The sequence below is a fragment of the Cottoperca gobio genome, chromosome 9, assembly GCF_900634415.1.
Source record: "Cottoperca gobio chromosome 9, fCotGob3.1, whole genome shotgun sequence".
Classification (NCBI taxonomy): domain Eukaryota; kingdom Metazoa; phylum Chordata; class Actinopteri; order Perciformes; family Bovichtidae; genus Cottoperca; species Cottoperca gobio.
In genome coordinates this window covers 10,430,981-10,452,325 of record NC_041363.1, presented here as the reverse complement: position 1 = coordinate 10,452,325, position 21,345 = coordinate 10,430,981, and the positions used below count along the sequence as shown (strand labels likewise).

The window sequence follows — 21,345 nt, the reverse complement described above, 5'->3', positions numbered from 1 at the left end:
GAAAATATTGAGAAACCCTTCTCTAACATAACAAAAAAGTGCATGCAATACAGAATATGAATTTACAATACCTTGATACAAAGGAACAGATAAGGGAAATATGTAGCATTTGGCCCTTAGATTATACAAAAGTTAAAATTATCTATGTGAGATGCCACTCTGTATTAGAATTAAATCAATTTAATGTGTGTGTGTGTGTGTATATATATATATATATATATATATATATATATATATATAATATATATGATATATATATATATATCATATATATGATATATATGTATATATACACACACACACACACACACACACACACACACACACACACACACACACACACACACACACACACACACAGACACACTGCTGTTAGGAATTAGAGAACGAAGGACTTTTGTGTCAAAAGTGATAGAGGAGGAATGGCACAGACCTCTGGGAGATGAAGTGGAACTGGCCTTTCTGTACAGTAATATAATACTGTACTCACCGCACATCCAGTACATACATACACAAACTATGGACAAGACAACCAGCTTGTCCTTTCAAGCACATGCATCTTTCTACTTAATTTCTGACTAAATTATTCATCAGGATCCCTTCATTTAGACACAGGTGCCAATTTGTTTAAACTGAAATTCATATTGCAAGTGCAATAATAAATATTATTAGAAGGCAAGATGAACTTCACTTGCTTACATCTGTGAAAGGAAAAACAAGTGACCTCAACATCATTGTCATATTGCACAAATGGAGCTGCCAGGATACAAAATATCAACCTTAATTTCCCTTTAGAACCTAAACATTTCATATTGACTGGTTATAGTCAAACAAATGAAACCATCGGACCTGTTTATTTATGAAGGTCTACTGGGAGGCTAAGGGAGAGCTTCCTTGGTCGAGACAGCTTAAGTTTAAAGGGTGAGATACCCTGTTGAACATACTTATAGTTAAAGTGGCAAATAGACAACTTTTCAACTCAAGCACTAAGCTTCATGCAAATAAAAGGACAATGATGTAATCAATATGCAAATTGAATGATGTCATCTGGCAAATTTTGGAGCCAGTTCTAGTTACATTAGTCATTACATTGTGTAATCAAAATGTACTTAATAATGACAAGTTAAAGCAAGCACTGAGCGAAAGACTTGTCTATTGTCAATTTAATTATAATAATAGTTCTACATATCTGGAGGCTTTACATAGGGCTGGGAATATTATTTTTTTAAAGATTATAATCTAATTTATATATATCTATACATATATATTCTGAGATAAAAAAAATGTTTTGTTGTCAAATACATTGATACGCAACTTGTTTTTGTCTTCTGGTTATCATGATACATATTTTTTAAATAATTATTCAGCTGCAGCTGTATGCATGATATTAAATTGTTGGAAAAATAAAAGTGCAAAGTAATGTCAAATGAAGAATGAATGGGAAAAGTGCAACTAGGAGCATGACACTGATGTTCGGCTGGATCTGAAACAAATATCGGACACCATTCCTGCAGTGGGAGTTTAGGCAGCACCAAGAAGCCACAGCAACCTCAAATGAAGGTTCACTGAGATATCTGAACCAAGATCGCCTGACTGCAGCCAAACAGTCTCCATTGTCAAAGAAGGAGAAGGCGGGGCAGTCAGGTAACACCCAGACGGTAAGGCATTATGGAAGAGGATTGTGCGGCCTCTGGCTCTGACAGCTGTCCTTCACTTTCTACCTTTGAGGTTAATGTCATGTTAGAAAGCAAGTCTACAATTATTAAACTGTATTACTGTTGTGGCTGTTCAAAGGCCACACCTAGCTTGTCATAGATCTCCTTCAGCAGCAGGAGAGCAGTATCTTCAGATTCCCTAAAAATGGGATAGAGCACAGAGAAAATATCAGTAACACTAAATACGAAAAAGAACCATTATGTGGTGCACCCCTCCACAGGTATGCATGACTCACCAGTAACACAGATGTGACTGGATGGCAAACAGGTACTCGTTGAAGCTCTCGATGGGTTTTTCCTGAAGTACAAAGTCGATCCTTCGTCCTCCATTCAACATCCCCACTTTAATCTCAGACTGCTCCCTCTGCTCTGCTGATACTGAGGACTCTACCTCGTCACACGATCCTGCAGGGACAGAATATGGCTGTAAAGGCAGGCAACAGACAACAAAAACAATAGCTAACAGCAGCTTTCTGTAGTGACTCAGACTTTTTGGTAAAACCAGAACAGATCAGAAAATTGTCAGGAAAGAAGAGAGTGTCTACAGGTGAAAAAAACTCACATTAGTCTACAACACAAAGCTTTTAAAATGTAAAATACCACGCAACACCTCGAAGTACCAGGTATGAATGGGTTGCGTAAATGTCAGTGGGAGTGGTTGGTGAGTGAGTGAGTGGTGAGTGAGTGGTGAGTGAGTGAGTGAGTTGGAATGTTACAATGCGTTGTTGTTTTATGTTATGATGTTTGAGTTATCTCACAAGGGCTCTCCACAAACACCCAATGTACTGCAGATGAGCTCTAAACTGGCTGCTGGCAGAAAATCTTAAATTAAATCTCAAATTAAATTGTACTACGTTCCTAAAGAGTCTCATGTTTGGGATTGTGCACAACTATACTTGATACAAGTGAAGGTTGTAAGGGTTGTAAATAAAAAGATATGGAGTCCTCTTTAACATATTAGAGAGGGAAAAGTTAAACAAATAAGCTATTGTTGAATTTGTCTGCTCTTCTAACAGCAGCTGTGACCCATTTAATTAACTAACAGACCAAGCACTTGAAGTATTACAGTAAAGGGTAGGACGTGTACCTGCAAGTAGCTACTGTAGGGGACTTGTCACTGATGATTTACATCACCTGCTGTTTGAATTGAATTGTTGACGATCCATAAAGCAGTCAATAATTTCAACCAATCAGAACTGACCACGGGAGAGGGAGGGAAGGGCCTGAAGGGGATGTCAGTGAACTCAACATTGAGTTGAAGATTAGTAAAATGTAGTAGTGCAGTTAGGCATGAAATAAGGAGGAGCAAAGGATTATTGAGATCCTGAAGCAATATTCAAATACAGTACATAATATAACATCGGCTCTTTGTGAGTGGGCTGACGTGCCAAAGTAAACCACAATAATTGAGTCCCGCCAAGTTAGTTTTAAAATAAATTCTGCAGGTACTGCGGCATAGTTTTAACCATAAAAACAGGTGATGAAAATACTCCGTTTTGCCTCCTTTGTGCATGTTTATTTTCTAGATTAAGACCAGAGAAGTTAAATGGAACAAGCAGGATGAAACACAAGTTTGTATAGGCTCGCAGGTTTACAGTTACTGATAAAACCAGATTGCAAAGCTAATAATAAGTAAAGTAGCTTTACTTGTTTTTCCATATATTCTAGCCAAGTGACTATCCTGGCTTACCTTTGAAGTAATGCTTATGAAGGGCCCTGGGCCACTCCAGTATTTTAGTCCAAATATCAGCACTTTTCCCGTCCCTCTTAGCAGAATCAGTGACTGCCGCTGAGGCTGATGTTCATGGTAAAGTGGTAAGGGAAGAGGGAAGCAGGAGCAACCACCAGACAGAGCAGAAGAGGGGAGAAGAGGGGAAGGGAGGGTGGCAACACGTAGAGGTGGGTGAGAAGAGTATAAGGAGACTGGGTTAGAGAAACTCTTGCGCGCGCGCGCGCACACACACACACACACACACACACACACACACACACACACACACACACACACACACACACACACACACACACACACACACACACACACACACACACACACACACACACACACACACACACACACACGTTATTTTTTTCTACCCTGTGTCTCTTGGAGGTGTCCCGCTATTGTAGTGTCTCCATCGTCCACTGGGGGCAGTGCAGCAACTGGTAGTCTCGCAAAGGACTGCCACGCCGTCCGTAACGATCCCAAAACATTGTTCTTCAAATCCATGCTCATACGGGTCAAGCTGTCCTTTAGTTCTATTAAACAAACAGAAAACCAAGATTATCATTAAGCCTGCAAAGACGAAAGCCCGCACCACAATATTGTTCCGCAAAGACAAGGAGAAAAATAACAGACAGCCATACCCAGGTGCATTCTCTTGCGGCCTTTATGATGAGGGATCAGCATGGGCTCTAGATCCACCTCTGTTACAATCATGGGCTCTAACCGATAGGCCACGGGGTCATACTACACAGCAATAAGAGGGGAAGAGATGAATGTAACTCTTAATATATAACCCCTAAAACATAACTCCAACATTGGTCGTTTTTTAGTGTTCTCTTTAGCTCATGTGCATGTTATTGATGCCAAAAGTTCATTCATCTTAGAAATGTTGGCATAATTACACAGCGGTGAAACTTCTAGTAGTATTCTTGTCACTATGATGATTCAATGCTGCGGTTACATCTGTAATTACCAACATGGCTCTAACCATTCCAGGGGAGGGGGTGGGATGTGTGTCTGAATGGGCAGATGCAGTAAATATGTGATTACTCACCGGGTGGTAGATGTTGTAAAAGCTCTTGCAGGTTGGGAAGGTGTAGTTGGGATCGATGTGTTTGAGCCCACGAACGGTCAGGAACATTCCAATAGGAGAGCCAAATGCAAAAAATGTTTGAGGGTGGAAAGCCAGCTGTGGGTAATCAATGGATACCTGTGGAGAGAAGATGGGGTCGGAAACATGTGCTATTCAATTTGTTTTAAAAATGTTATGATTTGAACAGTTTGCGTTCTAAGAAGACACAGCTATTCAGCTGGAGGGAAACACTCCTTTTGGTGCACTATGATGCTTACATTTAAACTACATTTCATGACATCAAGACAACAGCAGGGGTGTATGACAGCAGGGAAAGTGGAGAGCAGGGAGCTGACCATTCATGCAGGACAGGATGAGCACAGACACAGAGTGTGGTGGTAGCCTCAATCATGGCATGATGTGACTTGGAAACCCTATTGCTCATAAAATAGCCACTATAATTCAAGTCGCCTTGAGTTTTCCCTGACCAGACCAGAGTGCATGTGAAAAGAACCCCCAGGCACAGTGAGATCATATAGAGAGCTAAGGACAAAGCCTGAGAGCATGGGGACACCATGTGAGACACACCTGTCCCTTGGCTATGCCTCCATTGGTCTGTCCAGGCAAGCGGGGGAAGGAGAGAAGCAGGAAGTTGATGCATCAAAGCTTTTATCTGCTGGTACTCCCAAGCACAACTTTTAATGTCTGTGTCCATGTGTGGTACCTGTCCGATGCCGACGTTAAAGTATTCGTAGTCCACGGCACTGGTGACAGACTGCGCCCTGTGGAACTGGGACTGCGGCGTCGTCACTCCTGAAGATTGGTCTCCATCGTGATCGCTGGTCACTTGAGGTGGAACTTGCAACCCTGGTGGCAGATGTACTCCCCCCGTCTTACAATTCTGTTTAGATTGAGAAATATAAAAAGTTATTTATTTATTTAAGTCTCAGATACAGTTGGATATACACAATATACCCCCCCCCCCCAGGTTTCTGCTCCTTCAGAGCCCTGTCCCTATTATAGTTTACTGTACAGTTTGGTAATCAAACTAAATTGATTCCATAAACACTTACATGTAAATATATATACATTTGATTTCACATAAATCATAAGTGAAACACAAATAAATAACATAAATACAATATTAAAAAAAGATGAAATGATAAAGATAAATAATAATAAATGAGTGGTAAGAAAAACACATAAAAAGTTATATAAATCGAACTGTAGATACTTTATATGGTTGCTATTATTTGGAAAGAGAGCCCCCAAGCAAAAGAGGAACTGGCCATACATTAAATTAGCCGAATCAAACCGCCTGTTTCTCACAGTAAACCAGTTCCCCCACACAAATATGAAAGGTTGTAATAGTTATACGTTTCTGGCTGTCTGACCTCTGAAAGCCATTTTCTCCTGACGTAGTTCAGGATCTTCTTCCGAGGTCCAAGAGGAATTCCTAAATCTTTGAGATCACCGTCTTGGCAAAGAGCCTAAGAGAGGAGATCCATTAGTTTTTAACTATGTTTTACACTTGAATTTATATATCCAGTGTGTGTGTGTGTGTGTGTGTGTGTGTGTGTGTGTGTGTGTGTGTGTATGTGTATGTGTATGTGTATGTGTATGTGTATGTGTATGTTTTACCAGTGATTCCAGGTCTAGGTTTTCTGCCTGTAGTGTATCCAGGTATTGCTGTAGGTCCAGTCTGGTCAGAGTCTCCTGCAGTGTGTCACCGCTCAGACGAAAGGGCTCACCAGAGGGAACCTAAAGCACAGAGAGGGATGAGAGAGTGAAGTGGATTTTTTTTATCAACATGTAGACAAATATGCATTATATAAACTGATGTTACCGTACCCCCTCTCTGGCTTCTGATCCAGTCCTCTGATTGGTTAGCAGGTCAAACAGGATCAGTGAACCTGAGGAAAGAGAGACCAAGGTGAAAGAGTTCAAATTCAGCATTTCAATGACTTGTTTCAATGGGTGTGTTTGGGTGTGTTTCTGTGTTTGTGCATGTCTTACCCAGGCTATGGCCCACTACTGAAATGGCCCCATTGAACTCTGTGTGTCTCTGTTTGAAGAGGGTGTGGAGCTTGTTGATCTCTGAGGCCACTGTGTCCACTATGGTCTGGCAGTAGGTGGGGCTGTTATAGAAAAACAGGTCCAGCAGAGTGTCGTTGGTGAAATGTCTCAGCCTGCTGATGCTGGGGAGAGTGATCCTCTGGATATCCCTGGAAAGTGGGGGGAAGACAGAGTTTGAACATTTTCTGCACGTATTTTTTGGTTGGTTAAAAGTAGATTATGTTGTGTTTATTTATAGTCTCAGAGATCTAGGCGCTGATTGGTAGTAGAGAGCGCACTCGAGGCGAAAGACTTTCTGGGTAAATTTAATCTCGGTGGATGATTAAAATATATATACACATATATTATATATAGAAGATATATCTTATACACCACACATATATAATATATATATTATAATATATCACTATTACCTACTATATTATCTATATCACATATATTATATATATTACACACATATATATATATACCATATATATATATCTAAACATATATAATAGAAATATAGAGATATATACACACTATATATATACAATATATATATATAAACACAATATAATAATAATATATTATATATATAATATATATATATATAATATATAGTATAAGATATATATATAGATAATATATACATATATATATATATATATATATATATATATATACACATATCTATATATATATATATATAATATATATAAATATATATACACACTATATATATACATATATATATACACACATATATACATATATATATATATACACAATATATATACATATATATATATACACACATATAATATATATACACACATATATATATATATATATATATATATATATATATATATATATATATATATATATATATATATATATATATATATATATATATAAAAAAGGTAAGAACAGAGTATAAAACAATGGAGACCTGTATATGCACACCGTGCAAATATGGGTACTGATTTTAACATTTAAAACATTATTTTTATTATTATTATTCAGGTTTTATTTTCATTATGTTATGCACTCTGTGTGTTCTATTTCATCTTATTTTTACTATTAGTATCAAGTGTGTGTTATATTCTTATCTTATTTTCCATTCATTTGGCATCTATCCATGTTTTTATGTTCTTTCTGCCTATTTTCCCTCATCATGAAGCACTTCTGTGCTCCATTTCTTCTATGAAAGGTGCTATAGAAATAAAGTTTATTAATAATTTTATTATTATTATTGGAGGCATACGGAGTATTGTACAATAGAGGGATCTCGATTTGTCAATCTCTCTCCACACTTACTCGTCCACACCAGTGGCATCTCCGTGTAAAGCGCTGTGCCAGTTGACTGGGAGGAACTCCACTCTTCCTACCTGGCCATCCTGCTGGGCACGCTTATAGTGAGAGGCCAAGAGGGACAGGGAAGCACTCCTGAAGTCATTTACTGGAGAGGGACAAGAAGAAAAGGAGTCATACATACACATAAATATATGTATATATATACAGAACAATATACACACATACAAGCTCACCACACTGTATGATGGATCTGAAGCGCAGGTCACAGGCAGGGCCGATGCCATGGACCATAAAGACAAGGTGATCCACCTTTTCTGGTTCACCTGGGAACGCACACAGAAATAAGTGTAAGCTAGTAGCTCTTACTTTGTTAAATTAGCTTATATTCTAGTTGTTTCTTACTGGTATCCACACACACGTACCATCAGGTATTTCTACAGAGATGTTGTCCACTCCCCTTTTGACTGTTCGAGGCCGGGTCTGCTCCGAGGGGGAGGACACCCACTCATCCTGCAATCCCATTGGCTGATACTGCATTATCAGCTGAGAGAGGAGCAGGGAAAGCTTATTAAAAGGAAACAATGTACCTAATTTAATATATTTAAAAGGCCCTGGTGTGGCTTTGTTGTGTATTTAATTATAGTGCATATTTTAAAAGCAGGCCTTACCTTGGGATTGTGTAAGATGACAGTTTCTCCATTGGGAAACTCCAGTTTCCTCTTCCATTCGTTCAAGGTGACTGCAATCATATAGGCCTCCTAAAAAATTGAAGGATGGGAGGGGAAGGAATCAAAGACACACAAAAATGAAAAGAGTACATGAGGAACAGGCAAAGTTAGGAAGAGAATGAAGTCAGGAGTTGTAGGAATGAGCAGTGTGATGATAACGGTTCGGCGTCGGTGTCAGACTACCTCCAGGTTCTTGCAGAAGTCCTCAGGGTACGGCATGAACCTGGTGTCTTTATCTCCTTTATAGAACCAGGAACAGCGGCGTACTTCAGTGGGGCCTTGCTCCCAGTACACAGCATAGCGCTTCCTCTCCCTGACATGTACATCATATCGCTCTCCTTCCACAGCTATTACTATCTCACCCCCCTCTTTGTCTCCTACTGCACAGTGAACAAACACAAGTCAATACAAACAAGGTTTATGGGAAAATTGCAAGCAAAGGTTCTATGAGGTCATGCAGGTAGTATGTTATTGCTCTGCTTTAGTTTTGGCAATGTTTATGGGAATATTCAAGTCGGCAGTAATCTTTGATGACTGGTTTTAGACTTCTGCAGCAGCATCACCAAGAGGAAGTGTCTGTGGGTGTGGTGTAGAGGATTTATATTCTGTACCAGAACATTTTCAATAAGTTTCAATAAGCACAAACAACCCATACTCTCGCAAGCAGATATACTGACCATGGAAGTAAAAGCAGTGAGCGCCTCTTTCTCATGGGTCATAGCACTTCTGTATTCTCCCTTGCTGCACATCCACTGGGCCAACAGGTGCTGACTGCACACACAAGAAACCAGGGACAGGAATTGTAATGATGTTAGAAAAGGGGACAAAATAGATAAACTTAATAACCTGTTGTACAAAATATGTGTGCAAGCCAAAAATGGCGCCTTACTTGAGAGCAGTATGCACATGTGAGGGGCCGAAGAAGGAGGTGTTGAGTCTGAGGGCGTTCTTTAAGAACTGCTCTTTCTGATCCCCGGTCAGCACCAACCCAAGACAAGTCTGCAAGAAAACAATGAGAGGATTGGCATTGTTGAAAAGCAAAAAATGTTATGCAAGTTTATAATGATATTGTAAAAAGTCTTTTTTGTGCTTGAGGTGGACACCAAGGTGTCGTAACCTACATCCAGTGTTGCGATGTAGGGATGGTCCTCTCCGTGGACTGTTAGCATTAACAGACGAGCTCTGAGAAGACACTTCTGGGCCAGGGCCGTCTCCCCTCCAGCAAACACATACACAGCCAAGAGGGCCTGCATATGACAACAAGATGAGAATAATTGTACCCGATACACATTACACAGTGCATACAGAAACGTACAGTTCCCTTCTATCTCACAGAGAGCAGGGGTTTGATTTCCAGTAGAGGTATCTCTGGATGAAGTATGTGTAGCTATACTCACATATTGCTGGATTGTGTTTGGATGGTCAAAGCCAAAAACTCTCTCACTGATGACCACTGCTTTCAGCTGGATACTGCGAGCCTTGAGGACAGAGAAAGTCACAGCAATGACAAGAATTAATGGACAGCATAATTTATATTAAGAATAACAATCACTTCTTAACTTGTGAAATTGACACGGACACTTTGGCTTTTTCCAGAGTGGTACAGTACACTGTCTGTACAATCTTCCTCAAAGTAACTTGTAACTAAGCTGCCAGATATATGTAGAAAGTATAATATTTCCCTCTCTAGTGGACTAGTTATAAAGTACCTCCAAATGTAGTTGAGGAAATGTACTTGGTTACTTTCTTGTACCACAAAACGTGTTAATGTAGCTGTAAAAACTACCTCAGCTGCTTTGCCCTGCACGAAGGCCACCTTGGCCAACAGGTTGTGGCAATAACAGGCCTCAGGGTTCAGGTCACACACTCTACCAAACAAGAAGACTGCTTCTTTCAGGTTTTCATGGGCCTTATCCAGCAGACCTGCAGTTGGGAAACATAGAATAATGTTTATTTATTAATTTATTTTTCATTGAGCACAAAGAACATGAATCTGGAGCACAAGGGCTTTATTGACCCACCCTTCTGAATGAAGGCCTGTGCAGTACGGTGTGCTTTTGAAGCATCCACAGTTGGCATTTCAATGTGCTTGACAACAGGGAAGATGTTGAGGACGTCGTCTGGACCAATGGGAGCTTTATTTTGGTTGTCGAGGACGTAGTCTCTCAGTCTCAACTGGTGTAGACACAGAAAAAACACACTTTAAGTATCTCTTTTCAAGTTTTTATCTGCCATTTCTCAATTTTAACTCAGTTGATCTGATGACAGATGTCTGTTACCTGTACTCCGGTCTTTAAACAGAACTCTCTGAGCAAAGAGAGCTTTTGAAGGCCGTAATGCTCCACCAGGTGGTTTGGACCAGAGCTGTCACAGAGAAAAATTGGAGTTGTTCCTTAAATTGGACATCAGGAGAAATCATAGGCATTGACCAAGAAACAGCAACTAGCTGTAGACCAAACTCAACAAAAATTGGGAAACTTTCAGAAAGATAGTACCCATCCCATTTACTTCACATTCAGTCGCAGCAGCAACCTGACTCTGGGAAAGAGACTTTTATAAAATACAATCAAAACAAGTCGATACAAAAACACATTTTCCCCTCAAGCCATCAGCCTGTATAACATACAGCTTAATAAACAGCTATCCTAACTGCTCACTTTTCAAAATGAGATTTTAAAGTGGATTTAATCTTGTTTTACTTTATTGTTTATTGTTTCTCAGTCTCAATTTGATCACATGTGTTTAATTATGAGTATTTTGTGGTCTTATTATGTATTGTTTTTACTGTGAAATCCAGTTTTCCCGTTTGGTATAGTAAAGTTGATCTGAATCTGAATCTTGTTCTAAAATTGACTCTGAGCCAACTAACAAACACGAGGGGAGAACAAACAAAGGGTGTGTCCTCACCCAAGGTCGTCAGAGATGCCATATGTTTCAGCTGCATCCTGGCAGATCAGGTTCCACAGCTCAGCACCTGTAAGCGTGCTCCAGAGCGTGCTTTCAGCGGCCCCGGCCCCGGCCCCTCGGCCACGTCGCCTTGACTTTTTCTTAGTCTCTTCCCCCACAGGAGCGGGTGTGAAGTGAGGAACCAATAGGCAGCACAGGAAGTGACTGACAGCTGCAGAGAGACTAGGCATGTCCACACCCTGCAAAGACATAGCCGAAGGCTGCAGTTAATTCTTTCTGGAGTGTGTGGACCCACACCTGCACCTCACTTTGAGATACGCAAACATACGATGAATAGGAATACTCTGTACAGAATACTGAAAACTACCTGGAGGAAATTGTTGAACACTCTTCTTGTTGAGCGGGTGAATATTTCACCTATGACCGATCTCTGGTTAAGATGGAAAGAGGAATGTTAGAAAGCACCATTAAGAGAGAGATTACATCATCAACACTAGTTTACTATATGACTATATTTTATATCAAACACACCATTATATGCCTCAGGCGCTCCTTGTGTTCTGACTGGCTGATGTTTGTGATCACATGGCCCAGATACCGGAGGCTGATGCCTCTCTGATGTAGCGCCTGCTTTAGAGAAGCTCCATCCATTGGTGCCTCATTGCTGTGTAGGCAATACTCCAACTGCACACACACACACACACACACACACACACACACACACACACACACACACACACACACACACACACAACACACAAACACAACACACACTATGAGTAAGTTTCATGTTTGCAGTAGATGAGCCTATTACAGTATGTAAACAATGGATCCACTTACAAAGGCTGGTATCTGATGTGTGATGATGAAAGCGGCGGCTTCCCTCAGTAACCTCTCCTGCAGCTTTGTTGTCGTACTTTCACCAGGAGGGAAGGATACTTCTGAACATAAAGCACACAGAAGCCTGTCATATTGTGTTCCAGCAAAAGATTTGGCTGTGTGTGTGTGTGTGTGTTTGTGAAGTTTTTCAAGATACCTGGAGAGAAGACACTTGGGTTTAAGCGCATCTCAAAGATGATGTCGCTGACTGAGCCCACTGCTTTACAAGCAGCTCGTACTGCCGTAGTGGCTCGAGAATCGCCTGCAAATAAACAGGACATTTGTAAATTTATAAATAACGTAAATATAAAATGGTCTAAAGTTCTGTATGTATTTGCTATTATTTTGGTTTCAGTAACATCTCCTAAAACAATTCTTACAAGCTGTTGCACATTCTTCTAATCCTCCATTCTCATCCAACGTCTCCCTGACATGCTGAGTGTACTGGCAATGTCTAAAAGAAGCATAAAACAGAACTTTAACTTCACAGAAAAACTTTTAAAACTGAGTTTAGTGTTTTATTTCCTGTAGAACTTACTTGTGCTGGATGAAGGCCTGCACCAGCTCTGGCCTCAGTCTACAGAGTCCGTGGGGAAAGCTCTTTGGAAGCCCAGCGTCTGAGTGATAATTCTCTGGCCATCCTTCTTTTACACAACCCTTCTTCTCCTCGCCCTCTTCACAGCTTTTATTACTCTCCTCTTCTCCAGTTACTGTCTGGCCTTCTGTCTCCACCTCTGGGCAGAAGTTTGCATCAGCTGGGAAGGTCCTGAACACATCCAGTATGTAGAACCTCCCATCAGCCCCCAACAGTCCTTGAGCATCCACTGAGGTGAACAGTGGTACCTTGTGATTGTTGTGCCCCACAACAACATGTCTCTGGAGAGAGAGATATTTGGCAGCCTGAGCCAAAAGCTGTAGCAGCTGTCTGCGTTGGGGAGACTCTTGGGGTCCTGCATTCATCCCATACAGCAAGCCTCTATAGAGCAAAAAAGAAAGACAATCAGCAAAAAAAACACAAAAAATGTCTGCATCACAATGCCCCTACCACTAAGGGTGTCACGATATACCGGTATTAAGGATAACCGTGATATTCTAAAAATAAAATATTGATATCATGTTAATAATACACATATGATAATATAGTTACAGACTCTCTTTTCACCTCCCAATACTTGCATTTTGAGTGCAATTAATTTGCCAAAAAAGAGAAAAAATGCAAGTTCAAGATGAATTTGACTCTCATAGCATTATTTAGTTAGTTTCTGTACATATTGCGATAATATCATTAGTGTGAATTATTTTGGCCACAATAATCACGAGGTGAGATTCTAATATCGTTACAGCCCTAACTACCACAGTGTGTTGTTGAATAATGAGTCCTCTACCTTGAGGCAGGAGCAGCTGCTGCCTGGTCCTGCTCTGAGCCTTCCAGCCCAGGGGCCAGACCCTGAGCAGACAGACGTACTCCTCTGTAGTCTACGATGGCTGTAGGTAGAATGTGCAGCCCCTGCAGCTCAGTGATGTTACTGTAGGCCTGTACTCCTTGAAGCTCCAGTCTCTGAGCAGCCCTGCAAGTACAAACAAAGAAATAATTGAATAATCAGTGCCAAATCAATACCATTCTAAAAGTGAAACAAAAAATATTTGATGATGCTCTTATCAGAGACAGCATGGAGACACAGTTTTCTTCTTTTGATCATTTACAGCCATAAAATAATCTATACAATTAAAGCTGGGATAAGCAACTTTGGAGAAACGAGCTAGAGTGAGCTAGATTTCGAAGATCCCAGTCCCTCTCTTCTGGCCTCCCTCCAATACCACTCCCCCAAAACACATGAACGCTGCTGGAGGACGAGTCGACGAGGGGAAAGGAGAGAAACGTTGTCATTGCCAACTGTATCCAAATACCTCATGTCTCATTCACATGTTAGAAAACACCTCACATTATTATAATGAACGGTCATCACAAACACAGCTATCAAGTTAACATGTTAGTATTGGGAAATTTTGTCACGCGCAATGAGTGCATGGTCTGGAAGAGTGCGTGCAGGTACACGGGCAAGTGGGCTGAATTAAATGAATGTAACAAAATATGTTTCTTAAATAAATTGCCTAAGCTAGCTTTAAGAGCAAATGGCTGTACATCTAGGATCTTGTTATAGAACTTGTGGTTTGGGCTCACCTGCGACCCCTGTAACCACCAAACATTGCGCTTGTTGCCCCCTGGCTGATGAAGAGGCCGCCCCACAGGAAAGCTGGGTCTTCAGGGTTTCCATTCACCGGGTCCACAAAGCCGTCTACAACCATTTCAGCCCCCTGCGTCACAGCCCTGACAAATGCACCATTTACCTGAAAGAAAAACAAAAAATGAATAAAAGGTGAGGATGCGAAGTTGAGCAAAACAGGTGATAAGAGTCCTGAACTGTCCTGCTGTTGTTTTTTTTAGCTAAATAACAGCTTCACTTGGTTACCTGGAGTATAGCTCTGTCTCTCTGCAGCCTCTCCTCCAGACTGCCTTGTGGAAGATCTCTGGCAACTTGCATCTCCTCATTCCAGTCTGGAGCCTACACATAATAACACATATAGTTAAAGTTAATATCACTGCCCTCAGTATGCTACTCAATACATAGCCACAATCAATTATGCTGTGTTGAAACTAACCTGTGTTTCTGGCTGTTCATCCACTCCCAGTCGGCTGAAGGTGTTTTTGTGAGTGCGAGAGGCGCAGGGAGGCCCAAGCCAGCTCAGGGTATGGTAAGGAGTGGGCATCACCTCCACTGGAGGTAACTGAGAGCTAAAGGAAGAAATGCAACAGTTTAATATCAGTTAATATGATCATTTAATTATTTGAATCTGGTCTATACACCTCTCCAAAAGCCCACTGTTTCTGGACAAGAAAATACTGTAGTATTCATGCTTCCTTTATGTAAAGGGAATAATGTTACCCGTTTTTAAGTGTGGTCAAAGTTTGTTTGAAGACAGGGCTGATGTAACAGAGCAGGTCAGTGAAACTGTGACAAACTGGGGAAGACTGTGCAGGACGAGGATCAAACACTCCTTCTGTAGACCTGAGATGAAGAAGTGGAAACATAATATAATTCATAATTAAACGGAAACATTTATCTCGTTAAAGTTCAATTATTTATACTGTCATTTATACATGAGGTTATTCAGACAGAATCACTCTAAGGTTCTTTTACTCTAAACTGCTGTAAATAATATAGCTAGCACCTTCTTACATTTTGGATTTTTTAACTCCTTATCAACCAACAAGAGCTCTTAGGTCCTCTGATGCTGTTATTTTAACTGTACCTAAAGTAAACCACAAAGCAACTACTTTTAGCTACTATGTGCAAGCTTTGCTGACAATACTAAAAATATAAATAAACTGAAGACATACTTATTCAGGGAGGTATTTAGTCAGGCATTTATATACTTTTATTTCTCTGCCTTTTTATTGGATCTTTTATTCTAGTTTTTATGATTATCTTTGTATTCTATTTTATTTCTGTTGTGTTGTTTTTAATGACATACTGTAAACAGCTGCATTGTATGTATGAAAGGTGCTATTCAAATAAAGTTATTATTTTTACATTTAAGTTATTATCACTCGCCTTTCATACATTTTCTACTATCATTTATTGCAACCATAAACGGAACATAATGAGGATCATGAAGTTATTTCTTTACCTATTGAGGAAGAAACCTTTAGGACAGGATGTGATGTCACACCGTCGTTCCTCCATTGTCACCACAGTGATGTACAGGAAGTCTCCCTGCAGCTTCCTGTGTCCCGGAGCCGGGTTCCAACAGCTGAGAGACAAGTCCCTCAGGTAGCTGGGAGCCTGATGAGAGAAATATAAAGTCACAGAGAGTCAGTGTGTCTGTGTGCTCAAGGGCTGGCACAGTGTGAAACAAGGTTCCAGGTATTTACATACCTCTGGTTGGGAGCTGTGTGGTAGCAGAGCCATGAGTGGTCTCTCTGAGGAACCAGGCAGGAGGTACTCAGGTGGAGCTACATCTTGGTTGGTCGTTTCTGTTTTTGTGTTGCTTAAAGAGCGTTTCAGGGTCTTTCCATTCGGTATTCTAGAGTCTGCACCGGTAATAAAAGGAGATTATCAGCATCCATTTAACCTTTATTTACACTCGAGAGATCATTGAGGGGCGACCCTCAATTACAATGACATCGAGTTAATTACAAAAACAGAGAAAAGGAAAATAAAAAACAACACCAAAGAGATATACGAACAGAAATGAAATCACTTTCCAAATATGGACAATAATCTGATGGATAAATTAGGATGTAAAATAAAATCCATTATGTAATAAGCCCTACATTTTGCAGTTAGGCTAGATAATTTGATAGATAAATAAAAAAAACATTTAAATGTAAAAATGTATATATAGTTATGTAAAACAATAACAAGTAGATGTTGGGACATTTAAGATCAAATTCAATGTCCAAAACGTATAAGTGAACTTATTTAAAGGAGGTGCTGTATTCTGTTGTCCGGTGCACTAAAATAAAAAAAGACATTTCCTTGATTGTTCATTTTTTATCTTTATATTACTCTTCTATCTAAGTGCACAGTGTGTGTGTGTGTGTGTGTGTGTGTGTGTGTGTGTGTGTGTGTGTGTGTGTGTGTGTGTGTGTGTGTGTGTGTGCGTGTGTGCGTGTGTGTGTGTGTGTACCTGGTGTTTGTGTATGTGTATGTGTGAGTGTCTCCAGTATGCTTGGTGAGCGTCCTTCTCTCAGTGCATCCTGAGGTCCAGACGCTCTCAGCAGCTCCAGCACACGAGCCAGATGGTGCCTGGATGAGCGGGCGGTGTAGGGTTCTGGAAAGAAACATGGCCGTGTTATAAAGGTAAACTGGCCAGAACTGGGAGCCGCACATAAAAAACCCAAATAATGGAATGACCTGTATTAGCATTAACTAATAAGGTTAAGGTTACTGACCTTTATGAAATTGTGGACACTTTTTTTTTTAAACAGTAAGAATGCACAGGACAAATTCAATTCAATTCAAGATCAGTTGTTCTAAAAGCAAAGAATTGTTCTACTCTTAGACGTCATGATCCACTTAATTAATTATTTATATTTATGTTATATTTTGAATTTAATAGCACATTGAGTACCAATTAATCATTGATGCATAATAGCATAATAGAATAATAGACACAAGTCAGTACATAATGATAGCAGGGTACTTTGTTTTTATTATTTCAACAGCTAGCCGGTAAGGGACACACTAATTATTTGGCACATAGTTGTAATCTCTGCAACTATAAACCTTGAAATGACTCAGAAAAGGTGAGTCAGCTATTTACATTGAGGTGAGAGAGGCTTAAGTGTGTGTGAAAGGGAAAGGGTGATGGGTGTGATGAAAATATGGACTGGATTATTATTTTCTGATACTCTGATTCTATTATTAATTATTACATAATAAATTACCCTAGATATGTAGACTAGACCCATACGGGGTCATGTAAGAGAGCAAACACTACTGTTAAAAGGCAGACAACAACTTAAAACATTACAGAACAGAGTATTGTTAAAGAGCTAAAACTACTAAATACAAGGGCTGCATGATATGAGGAAACATTTGCAATATCGTTGTTGAATATCGCAATAATGATACAACTTGCAATAAAAAAAAGTTATTAAATTGTACTCAGTTCTGGCTTTCCGCTGCTTTTAGTATACAGCAAAAATAGAAATGAATTTCTTGTGGAATTAAAAATCAATAAATCAATAAATTATTTTATTGAACAAATTGAACATTAAACTGAACACAAAAAGCAAAAATAAAAAATGAATGATAATTACATTTTAAAGTGCCGTTTTCTACCTATACTCACTTTCTACTAACTCAAATATATATTGTGCAGTCCTACCTAAAATTTCTGACAACTGTGTCAAAACTCATAAGTGAGATATTAAATACAACTTGAGTACACAGTTATGCTGCAAGACACATTTTGAAAAAAATAAAATCCAAAATAAATAACAATAAAGTACTGACATCAGAGCTATTAAAGAAAAGCATGCTAAAAATGTAGATTGGACACAAAGCAAAACTAAAAGAGAAGGCTCTCAAAAGAAACCTACCTTCCACCAGGCGAAGAATGGCACCTGGTTTAAGCCCCTTAAGGCTTTGCAGTTCTGCGAGGGGTTCCAGAGTCGTACCAGCGAGTGACAGTGACAAGTTGGAACGGGGACACACCTCATCTCTGGAAAGTAGAGCCATTACTGCATCTTGAACAAGCCAAAATCCATGGACCTACAAAGACACACCGTTTAACACAGAAAATAATGTCAATGTAATGTTTCCATCTTATTAATAACAAAATAGTGAAAAAGAGGGAACAAAGAGGAAACGGCAGTCTGTTTTTTTTACCTGCAAGTCAAATGGCTCTACTCCTGCTCCCTGTATCTTCACAGGGAACGATGTATCCTCGTGTTGCCTAACACCAACATCATCTTTTCCACCAGTCATGCTCATTGCATCTGTTTGAAGGAGAGAAAAATCTAACTGAGGATAAACACAGAGCGCTGCACTGGACAAGAAAATAGTTGAGGTTGTTTTCCTGCCTTCCGCTCATTACATGCTGGGAATTGTTTCTAGCTTACTATGAACCCTGAAATCCGATGCTGCTGTAGAAAATGCCTGAATACATGAATGAAAGAATGAATGAATTTCAATTATGGGTTATTATGTTCAGATTCCATCAAGTTTTTTGCTGCAGATCCAAACAGGAATGCTAAACCCCTCTAATGATCGTGAGCTTGACTCAAGAGTCTGTGTGTGTGAGAGTGCCTGAGGGTGAGAGCGAATTTATGCAAGGAACTGTCAGATAAAGGGAAAGTGGGGTGTGTCTTCCTTTTTACACAGAGCCAAAGGGGAGAGCAGGTTGCAGCTTGTTCCTCAACCTGCAGTGCGACTAAACCTGTTGAATTTGCTTGTAACCTTTTTATCATGTCAGCCTGAAGGGAAAACCACACCCAGCGCTGGCATGTGGAGACAGCAGGATTCTCAAACACCTATAACAAACCTACAGTTTGGCTTAGAGTCATGCACAAATTGTTTATACAACAACTTTGGCATAGACAATGGCTGTCAATCTGGGACTACTTTACCACTGGACAAAAAAAACAAAAAATAGTTTCTCTGTTTATGATTGGCTGGAAGAAGGTCCCTCCTCTCTGCGGATTGGAGCCATGAGCCAATTTTCTACTTGAGCTGCTGCTTTACTACTACAGAAAACAGCATTGTTTTCAGCCCCGATGAGTTTATTTTGGCACTGGTTTCTGAGGTAAGCTTGTACCATAAACTAAACAAGCTGGCAGAATTTATTTTCTGGCATGTGTCTTTTTTCCTAGGGAGAGGGTGGGTCCCTGGGCAATCTCACCTGAAGACGAGTGAACGTGGAGTTGAAAAGACTCAAATAAGTTGAAAGGCCCACTTGAAAATATGACAAAAGAAGAAGCAATTCTGAGATAGATATGGTGATTAGAAAAGAAATGGGAGGTTTTAGATTTTGGATAAACAACATACAGTTCATCAAGAGATTTCAGGTTGATTTCAGCATGCATCTCAGTGAATAAATTCCCCATGAAAGTTTAAAGTGTGGAGCAGATTCTCCAAGTTGTTCAAAAGTTGCTGAAAGCAGATAATAGCACCAGCCATGTTCAGAGCAACAGTGCAGTGCTAAAACTCCCACCTCACATTCTCCTGCGGGGGAGGCACCAGACGAAAAAAGAAGGAAGAGGAAAAAGCAACAATAAGAGGGACACAAAAAGAGCGAAATCAGAAAAGAAAGAAAAAACATTGCAGGGATTTCTCACCAGCCTTGGCCTGATTTCTTCCTCCTCCTCTCCTCACTTTGTCCTTCATGGCTGCGTGTTGTAGTTTTTCGTGAGCTGTCTTCTTGTGTTTTTACTTCTCTGTGCTGGAAGCCGCTTCCCCTTAAAAACGTATTGCTTCAAAGTGCTGGAGGAACGCATAAGAGAGTGAGTAGAGACTTGCAGCCGAGTTGTTAAGAGTTCCCAGAAGAGTGAAAGTAAAGGTCTGTATGTTCAGAACTGTGACTCCTACCCCTCTCTCTACAAGGCAAACTCAGCTTATCTGTTTTTACTGAGCAAAAAAAAAGCCACACCCTCTTATTGCTCCACACAGGCTCATTACTCTGCATGTCTCACACTTTGTTGGATTGGGTGTGCCACTGCAACCACTCCACTTTTCACATAAATTAAAGTTACAAATGTTATTTTGTGAATCCGATGGTTTCATGGAAACAGAAGGACATAAACCACAAATATTCCTCCCATTCAAGATCAAGTGGGTCCATATGGGTGCATCCTCTTTGTTACACCCATGTTAATGAGATCAGTTTGCCATAAATACAACCATGAGACAGTTAACCTGTCACAACTGCACAAATGGGTGGGTCTGCCTCATAATGTGGTGGCTCTCTCATTGTTAGGAGGCCAACACCTGAAATACACATTTCACACATATCTCAGTTCAAACCAAACATTAAGATTTATGGGTATGGCTGAGCAGGTGACTTTTTTGGTATTGCTAGAATGCCATGCGTTACTGATTGGCATTCCACCAAACATGTGCAGTATGTCAATCCCTGATATTAGTTACCTCTCAGCTGAAAGACAGGAAAGTCAAGCATGCATCTGCTTAAAACATACACCTACTTATTCCTGCAAGTGCTCGACATGATATGAGTATTGTAGTGGAAAAAACGAATACATAAAATCCTCATTCTGACCACCACCAGCATAAAATCAGTTATATCATCGGCTGACCTACATATAGGCCTATATTTGGCCTATAACAATGTAACGCCAAAACAGCCCAAACGCCAAAACAACCCAAAACACTAATTCCATTTACGACTACTACATTTATTTAGATCCATAAAGTTATG

At 40.0% G+C, this 21,345-nt stretch overlaps 1 protein-coding gene across 1 annotated transcript; it reads right to left on the bottom strand.

The window, feature by feature from the left end:
* Window positions 1–300: 300 nt before the first annotated feature.
* Window positions 301–20,518, bottom strand: LOC115013671 (clustered mitochondria protein homolog). The gene is made up of 41 exons (XM_029440122.1): window positions 20,249–20,518; window positions 18,801–18,910; window positions 18,512–18,683; window positions 17,095–17,238; window positions 16,341–16,495; window positions 16,093–16,247; window positions 15,348–15,470; window positions 15,064–15,196; window positions 14,874–14,966; window positions 14,585–14,751; window positions 13,788–13,970; window positions 12,941–13,378; window positions 12,783–12,856; window positions 12,560–12,664; window positions 12,364–12,464; window positions 12,055–12,207; window positions 11,891–11,953; window positions 11,524–11,762; window positions 10,896–10,980; window positions 10,638–10,791; window positions 10,403–10,539; window positions 10,014–10,094; window positions 9,738–9,863; window positions 9,506–9,615; window positions 9,272–9,387; window positions 8,800–8,996; window positions 8,557–8,646; window positions 8,311–8,431; window positions 8,122–8,211; window positions 7,892–8,033; window positions 6,530–6,738; window positions 6,365–6,426; window positions 6,155–6,274; window positions 5,908–6,003; window positions 5,238–5,414; window positions 4,496–4,651; window positions 4,083–4,185; window positions 3,813–3,974; window positions 3,406–3,510; window positions 1,952–2,120; window positions 301–1,854 (listed from the first exon to the last, which is right to left on the bottom strand). Exons 1-41 carry the CDS (start codon window positions 20,295–20,297, stop codon window positions 1,773–1,775), a joined length of 5,547 nt encoding a protein of 1,848 aa, XP_029295982.1. The 5' UTR covers window positions 20,298–20,518; the 3' UTR covers window positions 301–1,772.
* Between the last annotated feature and the right edge of the window lie 827 nt (window positions 20,519–21,345).

Bases quoted from the DNA above. Each gene is read 5' to 3' on its own strand.
- LOC115013671 (XM_029440122.1), bottom strand. From the start codon at position 20,297: ATGAAGGACAAAGTGAGGAGAGGAGGAGGAAGAAATCAGGCCAAGGCT. The intron at 16,496-17,094 runs GTACACACACAC...TTACCGGTGCAG, and splicing joins TACACATACACAAACACCAG to ACTCTAGAATACCGAATGGA. The intron at 16,248-16,340 runs GTATGTAAATAC...TTCTCTCATCAG, and splicing joins CACACAGCTCCCAACCAGAG to GCTCCCAGCTACCTGAGGGA.